General features: G+C 41.4%; 1 protein-coding gene across 2 annotated transcripts in view; it reads left to right on the forward strand.

Annotated features, from left to right (window-relative positions):
- Positions 1-24187, forward strand: part of ephb3a (eph receptor B3a) — a 68615-nt gene extending 44428 nt beyond the window's left edge. For both annotated transcript variants that reach the window (XM_060929164.1, XM_060929173.1), the window contains 4 exons: positions 4076-4291; positions 6393-6542; positions 10657-10850; positions 23832-24187. In XM_060929164.1, the coding sequence (XP_060785147.1) occupies positions 4076-4291; positions 6393-6542; positions 10657-10850; positions 23832-23937 (666 nt within the window). In that variant the 3' untranslated portion in view covers positions 23938-24187. The remainder of the gene's footprint in view (positions 1-4075; positions 4292-6392; positions 6543-10656; positions 10851-23831) is intronic.
- Positions 24188-26635: the final 2448 nt, after the last annotated feature.

A 26635-nucleotide genomic window follows, 5' to 3' on the forward strand; every position in this document is an offset into this window, starting at 1 on the left:
AGAGCCTGCTAACCGTGTCGCTCGGTTATGTGGAAGTAGATTACACAATGCTGCGAGGGCAGTCGAGCAAAGCCGTGGTGTAGATTAATCTGATTAGCCCAGGAGTGGTGTGGTGTCTTGCATCTGTAAACACTGCTGAGACAGGAATGATAACCATACGTTCCAAAGGATCATCTTACAGCCGAGCACAGAACTCAATTCAAATAGCAACAAGAATTATTTTTTTTAAAGACTTGTTGACAAACTAGCAGTTGTCAAATCGCTGTTTCTTGTTTCCGTGACACGCTTTTCTTCTCGGCAGCACTGCTGCTCCGTATCGCGAACGTACACCAAAAGTAAACGTCCACGTCTACTTCATCTCATTATCTCTAGCTGCTTTATCCTGTTCTACAGGGTCGCAGGCAAGTTGGAGCCTATCCCAGCTGACTACGGGTGAAAGGCGGGGTACACCCTGGACAAGTCGCCAGGTCATCACAGGGCTGACACTTAGGCCCAATCCCAATTCTAATTTCTACCCCTCCCCCTCCCCCTTCCCCTTGAAACTGAGCTACAAGGGATAGGGCTTGAAATTCAACCCTTACGTATTGGGATAGCCCTTCAACGATCGCATACGTCATCGCGTACCTCCGTCAGCGTTTACGTTAGCAAAACGCGACCAAATGCGTCATTGGCTGCGACCAGCCGCTACAGTCAGAGCCAGAGGCAGAACCAGAAATCTCTGCTGGCAGGGTGTGATTTGTTAACTAACACCACTGAATGGGATATCTTTGGCGCTTCGTGCACCACATCCGACAGAATGAGGTGTCAGAACACTCATGTAAACAATAAAAGCGAGAATAACAGAACAAAACGTACGCAGTCAAGCAACCGAAAACAATACTCACTCCCAAACCTTTTTAGCAGCAGCTTGGATTTCAGAAATCGCTGCTCATTCTCCGCTCGAAAGCGAATCAAGCGGCGTGTTTCCTCTGGATAACAACTTAAAACACGTAAATAATGGAGAAAATACATTTATGACAATCTTTCGCTGCGGGAACCGCCATCTTTCTGAAATCCGCATGAAATCTCGCTGAAATCCGCATGGCATTGTGGGAAATCACTCAAACCCCTTCGTTCGGAGTCAGCTCCAGGAAAATCTCCGTTTGGAGGGGTACAGAAGCCCTACCCCTTCCCCTACCCCTCCGCGTTAACTGGGATTGGGATACCCCTACCCCTTCACGTGAACACGCAAAATGGAGGGGAAGGGCCAAGGGGTTGGTCCAAGGGGTGAAATGGGATTCGGCCATAGACACAGACAACCATTCACATTCACACCTACGCTCAATTTAGAGTCACCAGTTAACCTAACCTGCATGTCTTTGGACTGTGGAGGAAACCGGAGCACCCAGAGGAAACCCACGCGGACAACATACAAACTCCGCACAGAAAGGCCCTTGCTGGCCACGGGGCTCGAACCCGGACCTTCTTGCTGTGAGGCGACAGCGCTAACCACTACACCATCTATGAAATATACCACCCCAAATCAGAAAAAGTTAGGATGGCGTATTGAAATTAAAACTGAAAAATACTTTGCAAATCGTCCTTGACCTCAAAACAACACAACAGCACATTATTTGATGTTTAATTTGATGAATTTGCTTTTTCTTTTCCTAAATAAACACATTTCCGTTTTGATTCTTGCAGCACGTTTCCAAAAAAAGGTCGGACGTACGTTAAAGAAACATTTCCCACTTTATAATGTTGCCATTCCTTCTCACAGCACTTAAAAGATGTTTAGGGACTGAAGACACCAAGTGATGGAGCGTTTCAGGTGTTATTTTCTTCCATTCTTCCTGCAAACAGGTCTTAAGGTGTGCAACAGTACGGGGTCGTCATTGTCATATTTTTCGTTTCCAAATTCCACGCACATTCTCTATTGTGGACAGAGGAGACACGCCGTCTTCTTCCGCAGCTCCTGCTTTGTAATGTGTGCAGAATGTGGTTTTGCATTGTCTTGTTGAAATCTCCCTGGAAAAGATGTCATCTTGAAGGCAGCAGATGTTGCTCTAAAATCTCACTGTACTTTCCTGCATTAATGCTCCATCACAGAAGTGTAAGTTACCTTTACCAAGGGCACTGGCACAACCCCATACCGTGACACACCCTGGCTTTTGGACTTGTTCCTGGTAACAGTTTGATGGTCCTTTTCCTCTTTGGTCCGGAGTACACGGCGTCCATTTCTTACAAAAAAGACCTGGAATACTGATTCATCTGACCGCAGTAGACGTTTCCACTGTGTGATGGTCCATCCCAGACGCCTCCGAGCTCAGAGAAGTCAATGGCGCTTCTGGACATGGTGAACATAAGGCTTCCTTTTTGCGCAGTAAAGGTTTAACTGGCGTTTGTGGATGTAACTCTGTATTGTAGAGCTTGAGAAAGGTTTGCCAAAGTAATCTCGAGCCCATGTGGTTCTATCAGCTGTAGATGAATGACGCTTCTTGATGCAGTGAGGGATCGGAGATCACAGGTGTTCAGATTAGGCTTGAGCCCTTTGCCCTTTACGCACTCTGATTCCTTGAATTGTTTAATGATGTTATGCACCATAGAGGGTGAAATATCCAAATCCTTTAGTATCTTTCTGTGAGGAACATTTTCAGGGTTTCCCCAGGTTTGACCACCATAAATTTAAGACTTTTTTTTTTAAGACCACTTAAATGAGAATTAAGACCCATTATGCAGTTGTAGAACACCAGATCAAATTCCCAATAAAAGTTATATACTTAAAAGTCATTATGTGCATTGCTTGTCAAATCTTCACATTCAAGACAAGCAAGACCGAATTTTGTTATGTAAGACGTTTTGTTTTTTCCACAGGAGAATGTTGTAGCGACTTCCGAGTCTGGGAACACAGCCTTAAAGAGTTCGCTTATGCCCTCATTCGAGCTGTACGAGTGGTGTTCCGTAATTGTTTTTAAAATCCAGAGCACCTCTGCCCGAAGTGTCGGGGTTCCACCGACACCCATCATGCCACTGCTCGGCCCTTGTGTTGTTGCTAGCCTTGCCGATGATGTCTGGCTTGGCTGATGCTGCTGGCGTTCGACAGTGGTCCTAGTGCCAACTCCAGGTGCATTCGGAGATTGAACCGTGCAGAACTGAGCGATGGGCTGGTGGCGGTGGAGGGCAGATGCAATGTGCTTTTGAGCTCTTCATGTGAGACTCTAAAGCGAAATTACCTATAGTGGACAACTTGAAGGTCTTTCGACAAACACGGCATCTTGCTTCAACGTCGCTTCCAGGAACCTCCCTCACCCAATCACGATATCTTTCATCTGAAAGCCACTGCCGATTAAAACGACACTTCCCCATGCCGCGATTCGCGGCGTCTCCTCTCCACCACAGACTCCGACGATTGCGCCAGCGCGAAAATGTGTCAATATTGTTTCTCTCTTTGCGCATACTCCAAGAAATTCACTGATGTTATGCAAAACCCACGTTTTCACATTGTAGAATAGTATGAGTAGATTTAAGACATTTGTTTAAAAAATTAAGACTTGGGCAAAGCAATTTAAGACTTTTTAAGGCCTTAATTTTGGAATATTACATTTAAGACTTTTTTAAAACCCCGCGGCTACCATGATTTTGTTTTTAAATTTCAATAATTTTCTCACATATTTGTTGACAAACTGGAGATCCTCGGCCCATCTATGCTCCTGTATACAGATTTTATTTATTTTTTTTAACCAAATCATGATTACAGTCACTTGTTTGAAATCCCATCATTATTTAATTGTTTTACCTCATTACTAGCCCTAAATTGCCTCCATTCCAACTTTTTTTGGAATGTGTTGCAGGCCTGAAACGCAGGAATGGATGTATATTAATAAACGAAATGAAGTTGAGCGACAAAACATGAAATATCTTGGGTTCATTCTGTCTGCAATGAAACATTTTTTTTTTTTGTATTTTCCCTTCTGTGCCAGCTTTTTCTGATTTGAGGTTGTAATTGTTTGTGACCTCCTAGATCAGTATAACTATTTTGTATTTTCTTACCATGTTCTATATCATCTCACATGCGATATTGTCATTCCCATTCCAGCTCAATGATGGCGGGTTCACGGTGACCCAGCTCGTCGGCATGCTGCGAGGCATCGCAGCCGGAATGAAGTACCTCTCTGACATGAACTACGTCCACCGCGACTTGGCAGCGCGCAACGTCCTCGTTAACAGCAACCTGGTGTGCAAAGTTTCCGACTTTGGCCTCTCACGCTTTCTGGACGAGAACTCGTCTGACCCGACCTACACCAGCTCCCTGGTTAGTTTGTGTGCGTTCATGAAGCAACTTTCTGAAAAAAAGTTCAGTTATCATTAAAACTTTATTGCAGCAGGCTGATAAATACTTGACTAGCTATGTCAGCTATTTACTATTTACGGCGCTGGTATGTTGTTTTGGGCGTATTGTCAAAAAAAGGTGTTTGTGCTACAGTGTTTGTTTCAAAAAAATCTGACCAACACCCGAATGTGTGAAAGATGCCTAATTCATTAGGACTGCCACGCACATAGATCACAACCCCTTCATTTGGCCTAAAAGGCACATGCGCCACACCTACATTATCAGAGCTTACAGACTAAAATTAATAGGTGCATGAGCCACGCCTTCTTCATTAGGACTGACAGACTTATAGGCCACACCTTGTGACGGACAAATAGAATAAGACTCCATAATTAGGTCTGACCGACCCATAGACCACACCTTCTTCATTGAGACTGACATAGTCCACTCTCCATTATTGAGACTGACAGGCCCATAGACCACGCCTCCTTCATTGACACTGACAGATAGGCCACTCCTCCATTATTGAGACTGACAGGCCCATAGACCACGCCTCCTTCATTGACACTGACAGATAGGCCACTCCTCCGTTATTGAGACTGACAGGCCCATAGACCACGCCTCTTTCATTGACACTGACAGATAGGCCACTCCTCCGTTATTGAGACTGACAGGCCCATAGACCACGCCTCCTTCATTGAGACTGACAGATAGGCCACTCCTCCGTTATTGAGACTGACAGGCCCATAGACCACACCTCCTTCATTGAGACTGACAGGACCATAGACCACGCCTCCTTCATTGACACTGACAGATAGGCCACTCCTCCGTTATTGAGACTGACAGGACCATAGACCACACCTCCTTCATTGAGACTGACAGATAGGCCACTCCTCCGTTATTGAGACTGACAGGACCATAGACCACACCTCCTTCATTGAGACTGATAAATAGGCCACTCCTCCATTATTGAGGCTGACAGGCCCATAGACCATGCCTCCTTCATTGACACCTGACAGATAGGCCACTCCTCCGTTACTGAGACTGACAGGACCATAGACCACACCTCCTTCATTGAGACTGACAGATAGGCCACTCCTCCGTTATTGAGACTGACAGACCCACAGACCACACCTCCTTCATTGAGACTGATAAATAGGCCACTCCTCCATTATTGAGGCTGACAGGCCCATAGACTATGCCTCCTTCATTGACACCTGACAGATAGGCCACTCCTCCGTTATTGAGACTGACAGGCCCATAGACCACGCCTCCTTCATTGAGACTGACAGATAGGCCACTCCTCCATTATTGAGACTGACAGGCCCACAGACCACACGTCCTTCATTGACACTGATAAATAGGCCACTCCTCTATTATGAAGACTGACAGACCATAGACCGCACCTCCTTCACTGAAACTGACAGATAAGCCACTCCTCCATTACTGAGACTGATAGGCCACTCCTCCATTATTAAGACTGATGGAACATAGACCGCGCCTTCTTCATTGAGACTGACAGATAGGCCACTCCTCCATTACTGAGACTGACAGAACATAGACCATGCCTGCTTCATTGAGACTGACAGATAGCTAGGCCACTCCTCCATCATTTAAGACTCTCAGAATATAGACCACACCTCCACTGAAATTGTGGGATACATAGGCCACTCCTCCATTCTTAAGACTGACAGAACATAGACCATGCCTCCTTCATTGAGACTGACAGATAGAAGCCACACCCCTTCACTGTGACTAACAGGCCTCCTTCATTAGGTCCGACAGACGCATAGACCCCGCCTCCTTCATAGCTGACAGACCACAACGCACAGGCTTGATGCAGTATTTCAGAGCTTGCATGACATTTTCATGACATTTTGCGATTAGCATGTGTACTGATTAGTGTCTTTGTCCACGCTCCTCGTGCCATAGTCAGATTTCTGCCAAATCAGTGATCGCACTGCGAGGAGGGAAGCCCGCGAGAAACTGCTCAGGCTTCACTCTAATTAGGCATCTGGTGAGTTTGATGCTGGCGTCAAACGGCTCATGTGGCGCGTGGGCGCGTTTCTCTCTCCGCACACAGGGTGGAAAAATCCCGATCCGCTGGACGGCCCCCGAGGCCATCGCCTTCCGCAAGTTCACTACAGCCAGTGACGTATGGAGCTACGGCATTGTCATGTGGGAGGTGATGTCGTTCGGAGAGCGGCCCTACTGGGACATGAGCAACCAGGATGTGAGCGAGAAAAACTGCAGCACACACACACACACACACACACATGCGCGCACTCTCCAGCCTTATCACTCTTACAGATGGAGTGTGTATGTAGACTGGAGCGTCGCTCTGCAGGCACTGCCAAGCGAGGATTAAACCTGCATGCGCTGTCTCTTTATCACATCTCCCAAAAGCGCTAACGTGGCTAACCATTGGAGCAGAATCTCCCGGGAAGCAGTCAGCGCAGTCTCATTTACATAATGCTAACTGGCTTTGACTAGCCATCGCGCATTATTAGCAACGTTGGCATTTTTGGCTTAAATGTTTTAACCCTTCAGAAGGATTTGAAACAACATGACAAATGAGGCTTCTCTTTGCTTCACCTGCTGTGGGGTTCTCGAATTCTTTGCAGCAGGGGAGCACTTTCGTGAAAATAAATAAAATTATGAACAAAAGGCCAGTAAAATGTGAACAATAATATTTTTGCCGGTTTATTCGAGCCATCAGGAACTTTCCACTCATAGAAAACATTTGTTAAGCAGAAGAAGAAGCCTTTATTTGTCATGCAGTGAAATTCCTCGTCTGTATTTAACCTACAAAAGTGAGTAATGAGCACACACGCATACCCAGAGCATTGGGCAGCTATGCTACAGCACCTGGGGAGCAGTTGGAGGTTAGGTGCCTTGCTCAAGGGCACTTCAGAATCGGTGAATTCTGGGATGTGAACCATAAGTAGGATGATGATGATGATGATGATGATTTATTGACTTGATGCAGAACATACAGTGGATGTTAAAAAAAAAAAAGACCACGATAAATAATTTCCAAACTTTTCCCACCTTTAATGTGACCTATAACCTGTACAATTCAGTTGAAAAATCTGTTCACGGGGAAAAACGTATATTAAAAAAAAAAAAGTACTGGGGTGTCGTGGCTCAGGTGGCTAAGGCGGCTAAGGCGCCATACCCTAAATCCGGGGAACCGGGTTCGATTCCAACCCGAGGTCATTTCCCGATCCCTCCCTGTCTCTCGCTCCCACTCATTTCCTGTCCTGTCTCTACACTGTCCTATCCAATAAAGGTGAAAAAAGCCCCCAAAAATATCTTTAAAAAAAAGTACAATAAGTTGGTTCCACAGCCTTAAACTAATACTTTGTCGAAGCACCTTTTTGATTTTAATTACAGCATTCGGTCTTTTTGGGTTGGAGTCTATCAGCCTGCCACATCTAGACTTTGCCCACGCTTCCTTGCAAAATCGCTCCAAATCTGTCCGATTGCGAGGGCGTGTCTTGTGCACAGCCTTCTTCGGGTCACCCCACAGATTTTCAACTGGATTTAGGTCTGGGCTAGCCTGGGAAATCCCATGCTGCTTTGCACAATCGTTCCGATCTGAAAAGACAGCATGGAAACTATGGTCTAAAGGCTCGCCTGAGTTAGGGAGCCAATCAGAGAGTGGGGAGGGGTGGAAAGACGGTGACGCGTACTACTCGACAAACGGAAGCTTGTAGTTTATTTGGGACTGTTTACGGATCACGTTTAACATGGCGGCGAGCGATACGAACCAAACTTTCGATCAAGCTTTAGACACTGTTCTGAATAGTTTAGAGCGAAAGTTTGTTTTAAAAAAAGAACAGCGTTTGGCAGTAATCGTTCGGTGCCATTGTTTTCCTATTTTTGTTTTGCCTTCTCTTTCTCTTTCCTTCTCTTCTTCGCCTCTTCGTCGCTCTAACTACGTCACCGGGTACAACTGGTACATGATTGGCCATGGGCTACGTATACGCCAAATGATAGACGTTCGCAACGTCCAATAAACGTCCGTTGACAATCGTAAACCACACCTCCCCTACGAGAAATTCAATAGGCGGATTCCAGACCATATTTCACTTGTGATATGGTCTGGTGTTAACCAGACTAGGTCTGGGCCGTTCCAAAGCTTGAATTTTCTTCAGGCGAAGCCGTTCTTTTGTTGATTTCAGTGTATGCTTGGGGTCATTGTCGTGCTCTTCATCTTCAGCTTTCGAAAGCCAAAATTGACTGGTGTTTAGAACTGTCCATAATTCCCTCCACCCTGACTGACTAAAGCCCCTGGTCCAGCTGAAGAAAAACAACCCCAAACCATGATGCTGCCACCACCATGCTTCACCGTGGCTATGGTGTTGTTTTTGTGCCAAACCTTTTTGGAATTGTGGCCAAAAAGTTCAACCTTGGTTTCATCACGCCATGACACGTTTTTCCCCCCCACATGCTTTTGGGAGAGTTGATGTTTTGCAAAATTTAGCCGGGCCTGGATGTTTTTCTTTTGCACCTTTTCCACCAAAGCAGTTCCAGGGCTGGTTCGGGGCCAGTGCTTAGTTTGGAACCGGGTTTTCTGTTTCCACTGACAAAGAACTGGCTCTGGGGCCAGAAAAACCGGTTCCAGGCTAGCACCAACTCTTTGCTGGGCCAGAGGAAAGAACCGCTTACGTCAGCGGGGGGGGGGGGGGGCGGGGGGGGGGGGGGGCGGGGCGGAGTTGTTAAGACCAACAACAACAATATCAAGACCGCGAAAGATCGCCATTTTTAAGCGACCAGAAGCAGCAGCTGTACAAACGCGAAGTCATCCATTAATATTATTGTTGTTGCTGCGGCTTCTTCCGTGTTGTTTTTGCTTCGATGTTTGCACCAAGGTTTATGCAAACGTAGCGACGTAACTGACATATACAGCGACGTAATGACGTGGCTTCCCTTAGCACCGCGAGCTATGGAAAAGCAAACTGGTTCTCAGGGGGTTCTGGGGGGGGGGCGGAGTTGTTAAGACCAACAACAATAACAAGACCGCGAAAGATCGCCATTTTTAAGCGACGAGAAGCAGCAGCTGTACAAACGCAAAGTCATCCATTAATATTGTTGTTGCTGCGGCTTCTTCCGTGTTGTTTTTGCTTCGATGTTTGCACCAAGGTTTATGCAAACGTAGCGACGTAACTGACGTATACAGCGACGTAATGACGTGGCTTCCCTTAGCACCGCGAGCTATGGAAAAGCAAACTGGTTCTCAGGGGGTTCTGGGGGGGGGCGGAGTTGTTAAGACCAACAACAATAACAAGACCGCAAAAGATCGCCATTTTTAAGCGACGAGAAGCAGCAGCTGTACAAACGCAAAGTCATCCATTAATATTGTTGTTGCTGCGGCTTCTTCCGTGTTGTTTTTGCTTCGATGTTTGCACCAAGGTTTATGCAAACGTAGCGACGTAACTGACGTATACAGCGACGTAATGACGTGGCTTCCCTTAGCACCGCGAGCTATGGAAAAGCAAACTGGTTCTCAGCTGGCTCGCAAGTTGAACGAGTTGTGAACCAGCACCAGCCCCGAACCAGCCCTGGAACTGATTTGGTGGAAAAGGGATATTTGACCCTACCTCATAGTCCAGACATATGGAGAATACGGGAGATTGTCGTCGCACGTAGTACACAACCAGTACTCACCAGAAGTTCCTGCAGCTCCTTCAGTGTTGCTGTAGGCCTCTCGGCAGCCTCGCTGACCAGTTTTCGTCTCGTCTTTTCATCAATTTTGGAGGGACGTCCAGTTCTCGGTAACGTCACTGTTGTCTCATATTGTCTTCACTGTGCTCCATGGTATATCTAATGCCGTGGAAATGTTTGTGCACCCTTCCGACTGATACCTTTCAACAATGAGATGCTTTGTAAGCTCTCTGTGAACCCTGGCTTTTGCTGGAGGACGCAACTGAGGAAACGTCTGAACTTTATTTGGGGTTAGAGTCATTTTAATAATTGATGGCAGGTGTGAACCCAAAAAGACTGAATGCTGTAATTAAATCAAAAGGTGCTTCGACAAAGTATTAGTTTAAGGGTGTGCACACTTATGCAACCAGATTATTGTACAAATTTTTTTTTTTTACATCAGAAAAACCGATCATTTTAACAGGGTGTGTAGACTTTTTCTGTCCACTGTATGATGAAAAAATATATATTCTTTATGTGCTGAAGATGAAGTGATGTAGCGATTCCAAGCTGCAGCTTGCTGCAGCCATAATTCCTAATATTCCACATGAGGATGTGACTTATTGGTCGTTTTTAAAATCTACGCTCTCCAAGTATTGCACTTGACATCCAGCATGACCTTTTTCTCGTCCTCGTAGGTGATGAACGCGGTGGAGCAGGACTACAGGCTTCCTCCACCTATGGACTGCCCAGCCGTTCTTCATCAACTGATGCTCGAGTGCTGGCTGAAGGAGCGTAACGCACGGCCACGCTTCGCCCACATCGTTAGCACGCTGGACAAGCTGCTGCGCAACGCCGCCAGCCTCAAAACGCTCACCTCCGCACACTCAGGGTAAGTGTGTGTGAGAATTATTTCAGTGTCTGTACTCACAAAGCTGATTAGTCACAACACTTACGCTTAGGGCTTTATGTAACATTGTTCTGAATTTAATTTGTCACTGAAGGTCAAAAGTCTTAGGGGTGCGTTTGCTAACGAGTGCGTCTGACTGACTGACGCGTCAGACTGAAATTTTTCCTTATTGAGCGCGCGTTTATCTGCGCGTCTCTTGAGAAAAGTCTAATGAAGCACCTATTGTAATATATCGCTGCGGTAATTAAAAATAATTAGCGACTTGTCATTCCACTCGCCTTTTCGGCGCAGTTGAGAAGAGCACGTATTCGTTTATTAATGAATCCGTCATGTGTCAAGTCGCATTGTTGTGAATTTATTTGAAGAAGAAGAAGAAGAAGCGAAAAACGATTTAGCAATTTAACAAGAGCTATACAATCTGACTTTTCAGTACGTGAACTACATTCAGGACGGACACGACGCCTATTTAGTTGTCAGACTGCGCTGTAGATGGTCATGCGCATATACACAGGGTTTTACGGTAAACGCTAAATAATAGTTCTTGATCGTGGCTTCATAGTACACATTGTGCAACCAAACAGTAGAGTGAACAAACACGGTGTCATCTGATGAGCAGTGTGTGTGTGTGTGTGTGTGAAGCCGAGCGCTGCCCCATGACTCACTATGCCAATCATCATTTACCCCCCCAAGCGCCTCTCACCCGAGCCATACCCTCTCGCAACGAGCAGCTGTCACAGCGCTGATCCTGAACCCCGTCCGTGTATTCCACCCGATTAACGAGCTTCCGAAGAAAATGACTACCGTCATTCTGTTAAACGGTGACGACTAGCAAGAAGATGTATATCTTTAGCCTTAGTTTTATAATACACACATCGTTTTTAAAAAAAATAATAATAATTTTTTTTTTATCTATTCCTGAAAGTACGGAAGCCGTGAGAGGCCCTTCATATAATCTTTTTTTTATTCACCTTGTTATCCCGAGATAACGACATAATTAATTCAGGATCTCGAGAAAACAACACAACTAATTCGAGATCTCGAGAAAACAAAACAATTATTTCATGATCTCAGCTGGATCACTGTATCTCCGTCGGTAGAGACGAAGCCGGGCCAGTCTTCTGCGGAGGTGCCGCGGACTAATTTTGAAATGATCCCTTATTAAAAGACTTAATGCAATCTCTGCCTGTGTCAACCCCTGATCAAAATATTGCCTTATTAGGTGATCGATTATTCCAGACATTCTAATGACCAAAGTTGCGTCTATACAGAATGAGAAATAGCCCCAAAGTCAGCATATCACAAGTCTCTTGGCGCACCTGAATGAACCATTTCTCAGCTGTTTACTCGAGATCATGAAATAATTGTTTTGTTTTCTCGAGATCTCGGAATAACGGTTTTGTTTTCTCAAGATCTCGAATTAGTTGTGTTGTGTTTTCTCGAGATCCTGAATTAATTACGTCGTTATCTCGGAATAACGGTTTTGTTTTCTCGAGATCTCGAATTAGTTGTGTTGTTTTCTCGAGATCCTGAATTAATTATGTCGTTATCTCAGGATAACGGTTTTGTTTTCTCGAGATCTCGAATTAGTTGTGTTGTTTTCTCGAGAGCCTGAATTAATTATGCCATTATCTCGGAAAAATGGTTTTGTTTTCTCGAGATCTCAAATTAGTTGTGGTGTTTTCTCGAGATCCTGAATTAATTATGTCGTTATCTCGGAATAACGGTTTTGTTTTCTCGAGATCTCGAATTAGTTGTGTTGTTTTCTCGAGATCCTGAATTAATTGTGTCGTTATCTCGGGATAACGGTTTTGTTTTCTCGAGATCTCAAATTAGTTGTGTTGTTTTCTCGAGATCCTGAATTAATTATGTCGTTATCTCAGAATAACAGTTTTGTTTTCTCGAGATCTCGAATTAGTTGTGTTGTTTTCTCGAGATCCTGAATTAATTATGTCGTTATCTCGGGATAACGGTTTTGTTTTCTCGAGATCTCAAATTAGTTGTGGTGTTTTCTCGAGATCCTGAATTAATTGTGTCGTTATCTCGGAATAACGGTTTTGTTTTCTCGAGATCTCGAATTAGTTGTGTTGTTTTCTCGAGATCCTGAATTAATTATGTTGTTATCCCGGAATAACGGTTTAGTTTTCTCGAGATCTCAAATTAGTTGTGTTGTTTTCTCGAGATCCTGAATTAATTATGTTGTTATCCCGGAATAACGGTTTAGTTTTCTCGAGATCTCAAATTAGTTGTGTTGTTTTCTCGAGATCCTGAATTAATTATGTTGTTATCCCGGAATAACGGTTTTGTTTTCTCGAGATCTCAAATTAGTTGTGTTGTTTTCTCGAGATCCTGGATTAATTAAGTTGTTATCCTGGAATAACAGTTTTGTTTTCTTGAGATCTCAAATTAGTTGTGTTGTGTTTTCTCGCGATCCTGAATTAATTATGTCGTTATCTCGGAATAACGGTTTTGTTTTCTCGAGATCTCGAATTAGTTGTGTTGTTTTCTCGAGAGCCTGAATTAATTATGTCGTTATCTCGTAATAACGGTTTTGTTTTCTCGAGATCTCAAATTAGTTGTGTTGTTTTCTCGAGATCCTGAATTAATTATGTCGTTATCTCGGAATAACGGTTTTGTTTTCTCGAGATCTCGAATTAGTTGTGTTGTTTTCTCGAGATCCTGAATTAATTATGTCGTTATCTCGGGATAACGGTTTTGTTTTCTCGAGATCTCGAATTAGTTGTGTTGTTTTCTCGAGATCCTGAATTAATTGTGTCGTTATCTCGGGATAACGGTTTTGTTTTCTCGAGATCTCAAATTAGTTGTGTTGTTTTCTCGAGATCCTGAATTAATTATGTCGTTATCTCAGAATAACAGTTTTGTTTTCTCGAGATCTCGAATTAGTTGTGTTGTTTTCTCGAGATCCTGAATTAATTATGTCGTTATCTCGGGATAACGGTTTTGTTTTCTCGAGATCTCAAATTAGTTGTGGTGTTTTCTCGAGATCCTGAATTAATTGTGTCGTTATCTCGGAATAACGGTTTTGTTTTCTCGAGATCTCGAATTAGTTGTGTTGTTTTCTCGAGATCCTGAATTAATTATGTTGTTATCCCGGAATAACGGTTTTGTTTTCTCGAGATCTCGAATTAGTTGTGTTGTTTTCTCGAGATCCTGAATTAATTATGTTGTTATCCCGGAATAACGGTTTAGTTTTCTCGAGATCTCGAATTAGTTGTGGTGTTTTCTCGAGATCCTGAATTAATTATGTTGTTATCCCGGAATAACGGTTTTGTTTTCTCGAGATCTCAAATTAGTTGTGTTGTTTTCTCGAGATCCTGAATTAATTATGTTATCCCGGAATAACGGTTTTGTTTTCTCGAGATCTCAAATTAGTTGTGGTGTTTTCTCGAGATCCTGAATTAATTATGTCGTTATCTCGGAATAACGGTTTTGTTTTCTCGAGATCTCAAATTAGTTGTGTTGTTTCCTCGAGATCCTGAATTAATTATGTCGTTATCTCGGAATAACGGTTTTGTTTTCTCGAGATCTCAAATTAGTTGTGTTGTTTCCTCGAGATCCTGGATTAATTGTCGTTATCCTGGAATAATGGTTTTGTTTTCTCGAGATCTCAAATTAGTTGTGTTGTTTTCTCGAGATCCTGAATTAATTGTCGTTATCTCGGAATAACGGTTTTGTCTTCTCGAGATCTCAAATTAGTTGTGTTGTTTCCTCGAGATCCTGGATTAATTGTCGTTATCCCGGAATAACGGTTTTGTTTTCTCGAGATCTCAAATTAGTTGTGTTGTTTTCTCGAGATCCTGAATTAATTATGTCGTTATCCCGGAATAACGGTCTTGTTTTCTCGAGATCTCAAATTAGTTGTGTTGTTTTCTCGAGATCCTGGATTAATTAAGTTGTTATCCTGGAATAACAGTTTTGTTTTCTTGAGATCTCAAATTAGTTGTGTTGTGTTTTCTCGCGATCCTGAATTAATTATGTCGTTATCTCGGAATAACGGTTTTGTTTTCTCGAGATCTCGAATTAGTTGTGTTGTTTTCTCGAGATCCTGAATTAATTATGTCGTTATCTCGGGATAACGGTTTTGTTTTCTCGAGATCTCGAATTAGTTGTGTTGTTTTCTCGAGATCCTGAATTAATTGTGTCGTTATCTCGGAATAACGGTTTTGTTTTCTCGAGATCTCAAATTAGTTGTGTTGTTTTCTCGAGATCCTGAATTAATTAAGTCGTTATCTCGGAATAACGGCTTTGTTTTCTCGAGATCTCGAATTTGTTGTGTTGTTTTCTCGAGATCCTGAATTAATTACGTCGTTATCTCAGAATAACGGTTTTGTTTTCTCAAGATCTCGAATTAGTTGTGTTGTTTTCTCGAGAGCCTGAATTAATTATGTCGTTATCTCGTAATAACGGTTTTGTTTTCTCGAGATCTCAAATTAGTTGTGTTGTTTTCTCGAGATCCTGAATTAATTATGTCGTTATCTCGGAATAACGGTTTTGTTTTCTCGAGATCTCGAATTAGTTGTGTTGTTTTCTCGAGATCCTGAATTAATTATGTCGTTATCTCGGGATAACGGTTTTGTTTTCTCGAGATCTCGAATTAGTTGTGTTGTTTTCTCGAGATCCTGAATTAATTGTGTCGTTATCTCGGGATAACGGTTTTGTTTTCTCGAGATCTCAAATTAGTTGTGTTGTTTTCTCGAGATCCTGAATTAATTATGTCGTTATCTCAGAATAACGGTTTTGTTTTCTCGAGATCTCGAATTAGTTGTGTTGTTTTCTCGAGATCCTGAATTAATTATGTCGTTATCTCGGGATAACGGTTTTGTTTTCTCGAGATCTCAAATTAGTTGTGGTGTTTTCTCGAGATCCTGAATTAATTGTGTCGTTATCTCGGAATAACGGTTTTGTTTTCTCGAGATCTCGAATTAGTTGTGTTGTTTTCTCGAGATCCTGAATTAATTATGTTGTTATCCCGGAATAACGGTTTTGTTTTCTCGAGATCTCGAATTAGTTGTGTTGTTTTCTCGAGATCCTGAATTAATTATGTTGTTATCCCGGAATAACGGTTTAGTTTTCTCGAGATCTCGAATTAGTTGTGGTGTTTTCTCGAGATCCTGAATTAATTATGTTGTTATCCCGGAATAACGGTTTTGTTTTCTCGAGATCTCAAATTAGTTGTGTTGTTTTCTCGAGATCCTGAATTAATTATGTTATCCCGGAATAACGGTTTTGTTTTCTCGAGATCTCAAATTAGTTGTGGTGTTTTCTCGAGATCCTGAATTAATTATGTCGTTATCTCGGAATAACGGTTTTGTTTTCTCGAGATCTCAAATTAGTTGTGTTGTTTCCTCAAGATCCTGAATTAATTATGTCGTTATCTCGGAATAACGGTTTTGTTTTCTCGAGATCTCAAATTAGTTGTGTTGTTTCCTCGAGATCCTGGATTAATTGTCGTTATCCTGGAATAATGGTTTTGTTTTCTCGAGATCTCAAATTAGTTGTGTTGTTTTCTCGAGATCCTGAATTAATTGTCGTTATCTCGGAATAACGGTTTTGTCTTCTCGAGATCTCAAATTAGTTGTGTTGTTTCCTCGAGATCCTGGATTAATTGTCGTTATCCCGGAATAACGGTTTTGTTTTCTCGAGATCTCAAATTAGTTGTGTTGTTTTCTCGAGATCCTGAATTAATTATGTCGTTATCCCGGAATAACGGTCTTGTTTTCTCGAGATCTGGAATTAGTTGTGTTGTGTTTTCTCGAGATCCTGAATTAATTATGTCATTATCTCGGAATAACGGTTTTGTTTTCTCGAGATCTCAAATTAGTTGTGTTGTTTTCTCGAGAGCCTGAATTAATTATGTCGTTATCTCGGAATAACGGTTTTATTTTCTCGAGATCTCGAATTAGTTGTGTTGTGTTTTCTCGAGATCCTGAATTAATTATGTCATTATCTCGGAATAACGGTTTTGTTTTCTCGAGATCTCGAATTAGTTGTGGTGTTTTCTCGAGATCCTGAATTAATTATGTCGTTATCTCGGAATAACGGTTTTGTTTTCTCGAGATCTCGAATTAGTTGTGTTGTTTTTTCGAGATCCTGGATTAATTATGTTGTTATCCTGGAATAACGGTTTTGTTTTCTTGAAATCTCGAATTAGTTGTGTTGTGTTTTCTCGAGATCCTGAATTAATTATGTTGTTATCTCGGGATAACAAGGTGAATTAAAAAAAAGGATTATATGAAGGGCCTCTTGCGGCTTCCGTATGAAATTTATTATTTATTCAGGGTTTTTTTTTTTAATTTAATTTACTTGGAATTATTATAATTTTAAACGTAGCATCTTTTTAAAAACAAAAAAATACAACTAACATTTTATTTTAATGGTTTTAATTTATCTACATAGTGATGTAGTTCTATTTTAATTATGCATCATAAAATTTCCAAATATATAAATGAATAAAAATTTTAATCTATGTATATATTAATTATTTTAATTAAAAAATATTCATGTAATTTTTTTTTTAAATGTTCATTTTGAACAAAGTCTCCCAAAACCAGGTAGATATGAACAACACTGGGTTTTTCTTTTGTGTGTGTTTCTTTTCACACACTGGTCCTTAAGCAGCGATGGCGAAGACCTCGGCCACGGCAGATGTAGCGAGCCTAATAAGGGAGATGGAGGAGAAACTAAGAGAGAGCAGCAGCTTTAATTGGCCCGCTAATGAGCTTTTTAATGCGGCGAGCAAGCTGAGCCGAGCGTAACGCACAGAGTATGGAGTGTGTAGGAGTGTGCCAGTGTGTGCGTGGGCGCAAAGGGCGACGCTCTCGCATGGAACCGCATGCCGATGATCCATTTATGATCGCATCTGTATGCGAGAGCGGCGGCCCGTCTCTGCTGTTGACACGCCGTGATCCAATTTCCAGATTCCGCGTGTGTGTGTGTGTGTGTGTTTGTGTGTGTGTAGTGTATGAGACTGTTGTAAATTGATTGAAATAGCTTTCACAGCTCTTGTCATTTCTTCGGGTTAGCTGTTTTTTATGGTTCCTAAATGGCAAAGCCATTGGACAGTGACTTATGCTGAATTGATCTTCTCTCTCTCTCGAGTCGTTTTATTGGCGTGACCGGAGCATCAGCGAAGCTTTTTAATCTCTCGAGGTGCGACGTCATGCAGGTATTTTCAACGAGGAACTGTCCGTATATCATACCAAGGAGAACTCGGCTTTAAAGTTATACAGCTGATGAAGCTACTTTTTTTTACAGGTAATAATTAGAGGCGGGATCCGGGGGGGGGGAGCATTGTCACCATTTCCCCAAAGCGTATAATTGAATTTAAGGAGATATAGTGGAACAGTGATGTACTAGAACCCAGTTATTGCATCATACTGTGGATACTTTTCCATCCCCAACCATATTATAATTCTGTCACTTTCTCAGCCTCTCTCTTATTCCTGCCGTCAACAGAAAGCGACCATGACTGAGCAGACATGATCTGGGTGCTGGAACTTTCTCAGCTCAGCACTGACGCTGACTGGGTAGTGTGTGACAGTAGGTGAGGAATGGAGCACTTCATGATGTGCTGTTATAGGAAAATGATCAGTGATGGCATGGAGCTATATTTGACGATACCCCTGACTCCGCTGCGATGTTTTCAATTCTTAAGACAATGATTTTCAATATTTGACGATACCCCCGACACTGCTATCAAGTTTTCAGTTCTTAAGACAACGATTTTCAATATTTGACGATATCCCTGACTCCGCCACGATACGATTTCAGTTCTTAAGACAACGATTTTCGATATTTGACGATACCATCGTCTCCGCTACGATGTTTTCAATTCTTAAGACAATGATTTTCAATATTTGACGATACCCCCGACACTGCTATGAAGTTTTAAGTTCTTAAGACAACGATTTTCGATATTTGACGATACCCCGGACTGTATGATGTTTTCAGTTTTTAAGACGATTTTCGATATTTGATATTCCTGACTCCACTACGATGTTTTCAGTTCTTAAGACGATTTTCGATATTTAATATTCCTGACTCCACTACGATGTTTTCGGTTCTTAAGACAACGATTTTCAATATTTGACAATATTCCTGACTCCGCTACGATGTTTTCGGTTCTTAAGACAACGATTTTCGATATTTGACAATATTCCTGACTCCGCTACGATGTTGTTTTTTCAATTTTTAAGACAACAATTTCCAATATTTGACGATACCCCCGACACTGCTATGAAGTTTTAAGTTCTTAAGACAACGATTTTCAATATTTGATGATACCCCCGACACTGCTATCAAGTTTTCAGTTCTTAAGACAATGATTTTCGATATTTGACGATGCCCCGGACTCTATGATGTTTTCAGCTTTTAAGACGATTTTCAATATTTGACGATATTCCTGACTCCGCTACGATGTTTTCGGTTCTTAAGACAATGATTTTCAATATTTGATGATACCCCCGACACTGCTATGAAGTTTTAAGTTCTTAAGACAACGATTTTCAATACTTGACGATATCCCTGACTCCGCCACGATACAATTTCAGTTCTTAAGACAACGATTTTCGATATTTCCGCTACGATGTTTTCAATTCTTAAGACGATGATTTTCAATATTTGACGATACCCCCGACACTGCTATCAAGTTTTCAGTTCTTAAGACAATGATTTTCGATATTTGACGATACCCCGGACTCTATGATGTTTTCAGTTTTTAAGACGATTTTCGATATTTGATATTCCTGACTCCACTACGATGTTTTCGGTTCTTAAGACGATTTTCGATATTTAATATTCCTGACTCCACTACGATGTTTTCGGTTCTTAAGACAACGATTTTCAATATTTGACAATATTCCTGACTCCGCTACGATGTTGTTTTTTCAATTTTTAAGACAGCAATTTCCAATATTTGACGATATCCCTGACTCCACTACGATGTTTTCAATTCTTAAGACAATTTTCGATATTCCTGACTCCGATACGATGTTTTCAATTCTTAAGACAATGATTTTCAATATTTGACGATACCCCCGACACTGCTATCAAGTTTTCAGTTCTTAAGACAATGATTTTCGATATTTGACGATGCCCCGGACTCTATGATGTTTTCAGCTTTGAAGACGATTTTCAATATTTGACGATATTCCTGACTCCGCTACGATGTTTTCAATTCTTAAGACAATGATTTTCAATATTTGATGATACCCTCGACACTGCTATGAAGTTTTAAGTTCTTAAGACAACGATTTTCAATATTTGACGATATCCCTGACTCCGCCACGATACGATTTCAGTTCTTAAGACAACGATTTTCGATATTTGACGATACCATCGTCTCCGCTACGATGTTTTCAATTCTTAAGACAATGATTTTCAATATTTGACGATACCCCCGACACTGCTATCAAGTTTTCAGTTCTTAAAACAATGATTTTCGATATTTGACGATACCCCGGACTCTATGATGTTTTCAGTTTTTAAGACGATTTTCGATATTTAATATTCCTGACTCCACTACGATGTTTTCGGTTCTTAAGACAACGATTTTCAATATTTGACAATATTCCTGACTCCGCTACGATGTTTTCGGTTCTTAAGACAACGATTTTCGATATTTGACGATATCCCTGACTCCACTACGATGTTTTCAATTCTTAAGACAATGATTTTCAATATTTGATGATACCCCCGACACTGCTATCAAGTTTTCAGTTCTTAAGACAATGATTTTCGATATTTGACGATGCCCCGGACTCTATGATGTTTTCAGCTTTGAAGACAATTTTCAATATTTGACGATATTCCTGACTCCGCTACGATGTTTTCAATTCTTAAGACAATGATTTTCAATATTTGATGATACCCCCGACACTACTATGAAGTTTTCAGTTCTTAAGACAATGATTTTCAATATTTTACGATATTCCTGGCTCTGCTACGATGTTTTCGGTTCTTAAGACAATGATTTTCGATATTTGATGATACCCCTGACTCTGCTACAATGTTTTCAATTCTTAAGACAACGATTTCTGATACTTGATGATACCCCTGACTCCGCTACGATGTTTTCAGTTCTTAAGACAACGATTTTTGATATTTGATGATATTCCTGACTCCGCTACGATGATTTCGGTTCTTAAGACAACGATTTTCGATATTTGATGATATTCCTGACTCCGCTGCGATGTTTTCAATTCTTAAGACAATGATTTTCAATATTTGATGATACCCCCGACACTACTATGAAGTTTTCAGTTCTTAAGACAATGATTTTCAATATTTTACGATATTCCTGGCTCTGCTACGATGTTTTCGGTTCTTAAGACAATGATTTTCGATATTTGATGATACACCTGACTCTGCTACAATGTTTTCAATTCTTAAGACAACGATTTCTGATACTTGATGATACCCCTGACTCCGCTACGATGTTTTCAGTTCTTAAGACAACGATTTTTGATATTTGATGATATTCCTGACTCCGCTACGATGATTTCGGTTCTTAAGACAACGATTTTCGATATTTGATGATATTCCTGACTCCGCTACGATGTTTTCAATTCTTAAGACAATGATTTTCAATATTTGATGATACCCCTGACTCCACTACGATGTTTTCAATTCTTAAGACGATTTTCGATATTTGACGATATTCCTGACTCTGCTACGATGTTTTTGGTTCTTAAGACAACGATTTTCGATATTTTTGACGATATCCCTGACTCCGCTACAGTACTATTGCGATTTAGTGTCCTCCAGTTGTGACTAGCTTCGTTCAGAAGGTTCTGGCGTATAATAAAGGTCATAATGTTGATTTTTAAAACATGATGACGTAGAGAAGGACTGTTTTAAACAGGGCTTTGAACCAGAATTTTTTTTCCTATTGGTTCGTTCCGAACAGAAACGGAATTTTAACGTTTCCGGTTTTGGGTTCCACCATTAAATAGACGTTCCCGAACCGGTTAGAACAAAAAAATTTCGTTCCCGGAACGGTTAATTACGTTCCCTGTCAGCTATTTAACAAATGGCTATAAAATTATGTCTCTGTCTCATCCAGCTTAAGCCAAATGTAGGCTAATTCTATTACAACCTTCATTAAATAAGACAAATAATTCAAAACAATTATTATTTCAAATGTTGGCGATTTGGATTCTCAGTATGTCTTCCCATCTACACAAACAGAAAAAGTGCCAAAAATGAAAGATAATTCGTTTAGTGTGTTACCAAAGGCTAGTCAGGCCCTATAGAGGGCTACCGCATGACGTCACCGCGCCGCGAGATTTTGTTAGGCGCCATATTGGAAGACCAAGTACACATCTATGCAAGTACATACATTCATAAAACAAACTACACCTGAAATGTAGCCAGGGCCGGTTCTGCCCTAATCTGGACCCGGGTGCAACATCGCCCCCCCCAAAAAAAAAACCCAGTCTAAATCAGGACAACCATCACATAACTATAACTATAAATATTTTAGATCAACTATTTTAACTAAATGGGCTATAATAAATAAGCCTGCAGGCAGCCACGGCGGGCTGCCTCAGAAAACTAACCATTTGTCCTACCTTAAAACTCGTTTTGCTTTTTCTGCCTCCTTTTTTGTATTTTCGACCCTCCGTTTATTTTCTTTCCTTTTCTGAAAACCCGATTTGTGTCCAGACATTTTGTTCTGCTACCAACGAACTAACTCGTCAGGTCTCGTCTCTCGAGCCCGCGATGATTCCCGTGGGAAGGGCAACAACTGATACATTTTTACAAACAGCCAATAGGGAGGTTGCAACGTTCAGGCTCTTCTTTGCTCAGACACTCAGTAATGGAGACGTGATAGCAGTCCACCTTCCCGCTCTCTCCATTCAGTCAGCGAACGTCACACAGGAAGTGAACCCCAGCGGGTCATAGAAACTTGCACAGGAGAAGAATGACTTTTTTTATTTGTAGGCTACGGAAACTTTGAGGAACGAAATAAAAACCGGTATTAACCGGTTACCATTATTTTTAATAAGCGTTTCTGTTCCGGAACATAAAAAATAATAAAGTTTCTGGTTTCATTTCTGTTCTATGTGAAATAGAAAAAGTTCCCGGTTTTTGTTTTTGTTCCTTGAACCGGTTCAAAGCCCTGGTTTTAAAGGTATCAGAGTTAAGGTTATGGCTAAATCTACTTGCTAGCCTATTAAATAATTTACACATCGGTTTAAAGCTAGGAATTATTTTTTTACACCCCACTTGTCCTTTTTCAGAAATAATCGATTTCTGATTGTCGCGTTAAAACAATCAATCAAAATGGTCGTGAATAATCTTCACCCTGTCTGGTTGTTAGCTGTCGTGTGATGGCAGAAACCTGACTAGAGAATGAGAATTGGGGGGGGGGATTAAAATATATACAAACAAACAAAAATTGTCAGATTGTTACCACGTCAAAGTTGATTATTTTCCGATAGCATGTCTGAAAGTGTTTTATTCCTCTCATACCAACTTTAACAATGTTGTTGAACGTTCGTGAAACAAGTTCACTTGTGTTAGTAGCTGTATACAGTGACTTGACACACACACACACAAAAAAAAAAAAAAACGCAGCTTGTTGTGTTACAGAAAAGTGGAACTGTAAATTCCTCCACCCTGAAGACTTTCCTGTGGCTGAAAATGTAAAGTTAAAAAGCTTTACTGTTGGAAAGTGCTGACACTGGAGATTCCTTCAAAAAAAAATAATGCAAAAAAAAATCTCCTTATTGAAAAGTTTGAATATAAACTGCTGTGCAAGCTGCTGTTACCTTCTGACCAATCAGAATCGAGAATACAAACGCTTAACACAGCGTGCATGGAAAAGACGATCTTTATTATCTAAAAAAAAAAAAGTGGTGTTTTTGTTCTTTGTGTCAAGTGTAACTGAGGGTTTTCTTTTTTTTTCCTTCCTCGATGTCTCACTCCATCTCTTCTCCTCAGGGATCTGTATCGTATTGGCGGGACCCTGCCTGGCCACCAGAGGAAGAGTTTAGGCGGCGTGCAGGACATGAGACAAATGAGCCAAACTCTCCCAATCCGAGTCTGAAGAGAATCCGGATCGGAAACCCGACCGCACCTCTGAGGAACACTTCATCATTCGTAACACCACCGGAGACTCGGAGAACCTCTTTCGTGCAGTATTTTGGAAATATAAATCATCAAACTCCATCAAAACTGAGCAACTTTGAAGAACCTTTGGGCTTCCCAAAACGGAAACGTGTGTGTATAAATTACTCGGACTGTATTCAATTCTTTTTTTTTTTTTCTTTTTGAATTTTTTTTTTTTTTTTTTGCACTGGACGATTGTTACGCAGCTCAAATCCGTGTTTTTTTTTGTTTTTTTTTCTACTCAGGTTCAGTTTGCATGCATGCATGTTTCTCTTACGGCGAACCTTTTGAAAGGAAGAAAAAAATAAATGTAACGTGGCTGACGATGAATAAGAACCAGTAGAGGGGTAAGCATCTGGTTCGCATGCTACCGGATTGCCTTTAGCTTTCCTGCAGTATTAACGGTAGCGTTCTGGGTGTTCTCTTAATGAAATCCTTCCGTTTGTGAGTTTCCGGAGGCGATTCAGAGCGAAGAATTATAAGCTAAATGAATAAGATTTGACATGAATTAAAGACATGAATTAATATGCGAGCCCCAAATAGAAATGAAAGGGTGTGCTGTCAGCCTGAGGACATTTTCAATCCCCCCCCGAGACTTCACTTCTGATCTTCATATTGAAGAAAAGAAGGGCGCAGAAGAAAAAAAGATTTTTTTTTTCCAAAGGGGGTGGGGAGAAAAAAAAAAAAAACGATCACCTGAGGAGGTTGAGAACTCTTTGAACCGAAGCGTGCGTGAATACGGAAGTGTTTTGTTGACCTCTGTTGTATTTCGTCTTCCACGTTCCAGTATTAAGACAAATCTCCTCATGGACTGTGATCTTAGAATTACTGTTAACTGTGACTGAGGAGGATGTTGAGGATTGTGTGTGTGCGCGCGCGTGTGTGTGTACTGTATGTGTCCAAATGAGATTCATATGCATGCTAGATTTCAGAGCTCTGTGATTGATCATATTTCGTGAAGAGAGAACACGTGGACTGATGAAAGCCGTTGTTTAACGGATATTCCTATTTACCAGTAATTCACTCTGTTGCAAAATATGCATAATTCTGTAAATAAATACGGCTCATACGAGACTAATTACACCTGATCAAATTAATTGCGATGGCTGGGGTGTTAAAGTCAGACCTGCTGTTCTGCTCATTAATTAGCAACCAATATCCTGTTGACGCATTAGGTTTTAAAGCCACGTTACAGCTGGGACGTAGGAAATATTTACCGTTTAACGCAAAACCAAATCATCAACTGAACCCATTTAAAAACGAGTGTTGATAGGTATAGGTTTTATACCTATACGTTGATAATGGTCTCAATCATCAGCCGTCAGGTTAAAGTCCTGGATGAAAATCCACGACCTTGAGTGCCAAATGAAAGTCCATATTAGAGGTCTGCGCGGGTCGGATTTTTCAGTCCCGCGCCCGCAAAGAATTATGATTTTCAGTCCCGCTCCCGCCCGCGCCCGCAAAGAATTATGATTTTCGGTCCCGCTCCCGCCCGCGCCTGCCATATTTTGTCCCGCTCCCGCCCGCAAATCCCGCATGATGCAGACGTTCGCGTTATTTCTCAGGAAAGTTCTTGTCTTGACACAGCGTGATGGTGCCCCGCCCCCTACTTTGAGTGAATTTGAGCATAAATATCTACAGCTCATGTTCACGTTTGTTATTATTTACCTTGTTTCTGAATTCAGCATGTAGTGTCTCTAATAATAATAATTAGTGCTGTCAAGCAATTAAACTATTTAATAGCGAATCGCACATTTTTGTCACATGAGAAACCATTGTAATTCTCTGATCAGCATAAAAAAGTGAATGGGCTTGCTTTGTACCAATATTTTTTATTTTTTATTGCAAAGCAGAGCTAGCAAGAGAACCCTGAGTGAACAACTCTAATCAGAGAGACAGGTTACACAGTGATGGTAGGCTTGACTCAATGCTATCCCAGAAATCCTTCCTGTAATATGCAAATTTGGCCGCCTCTGATTGGACAGTCAAATTTGCATATTACAGGAAGGATTTCTGGGATAGCATTGAGTCAAGCCTACCGTCACTGTGTAACCTGTCTCTCTGATTAGAGTTGTAGACTAACTCAAGCAGTAAATCACTTCACTCATGGTTCTCTTGCTAGTTGGGTGTGAACGGCGAGTCATTAGAGTGATCAAAGGATTTCCTGTTAGGGTGATCAATGGAAAATTTAAGATGCCATTCCTCACTCAATCTGGCAATCTGAATCTCTCTGCAAATTTAGGCATCTTAAAATGTTTTTATTAATGCCAAATAAAATATCCAGCACAAATTATATATGATAGACATAAATTAATAATTTATTAATTTTATTTCAAACACGTTTTTAGTTAGCGGGACTGCAGCTTATCACCGCTCCCGCCCGCGCCGCATATGTGCACTTCCGGTCCCGCCCGCGCCCACAATGAGCTTTCAAAACTTGTCCCGCACCGCACTGCTTTGCGGCGGGTCCCACGGGACTCCCGCGGGAGTGCAGGGCTCTAGTCCATATGGCACTCACCGTACTATAAGTTGATAACGGTAAATATCTGTCTACCATCAACCGTTTTCAAGTTATAGCCCTCTGAAAATCCATGACCTTGAGTTCGACCTTTCCAAGTCAAATTGGGGGAAAAAAA

Source organism: Neoarius graeffei, chromosome 1 (assembly GCF_027579695.1).
Source record: "Neoarius graeffei isolate fNeoGra1 chromosome 1, fNeoGra1.pri, whole genome shotgun sequence".
In the NCBI taxonomy this organism is placed as follows: domain Eukaryota; kingdom Metazoa; phylum Chordata; class Actinopteri; order Siluriformes; family Ariidae; genus Neoarius; species Neoarius graeffei.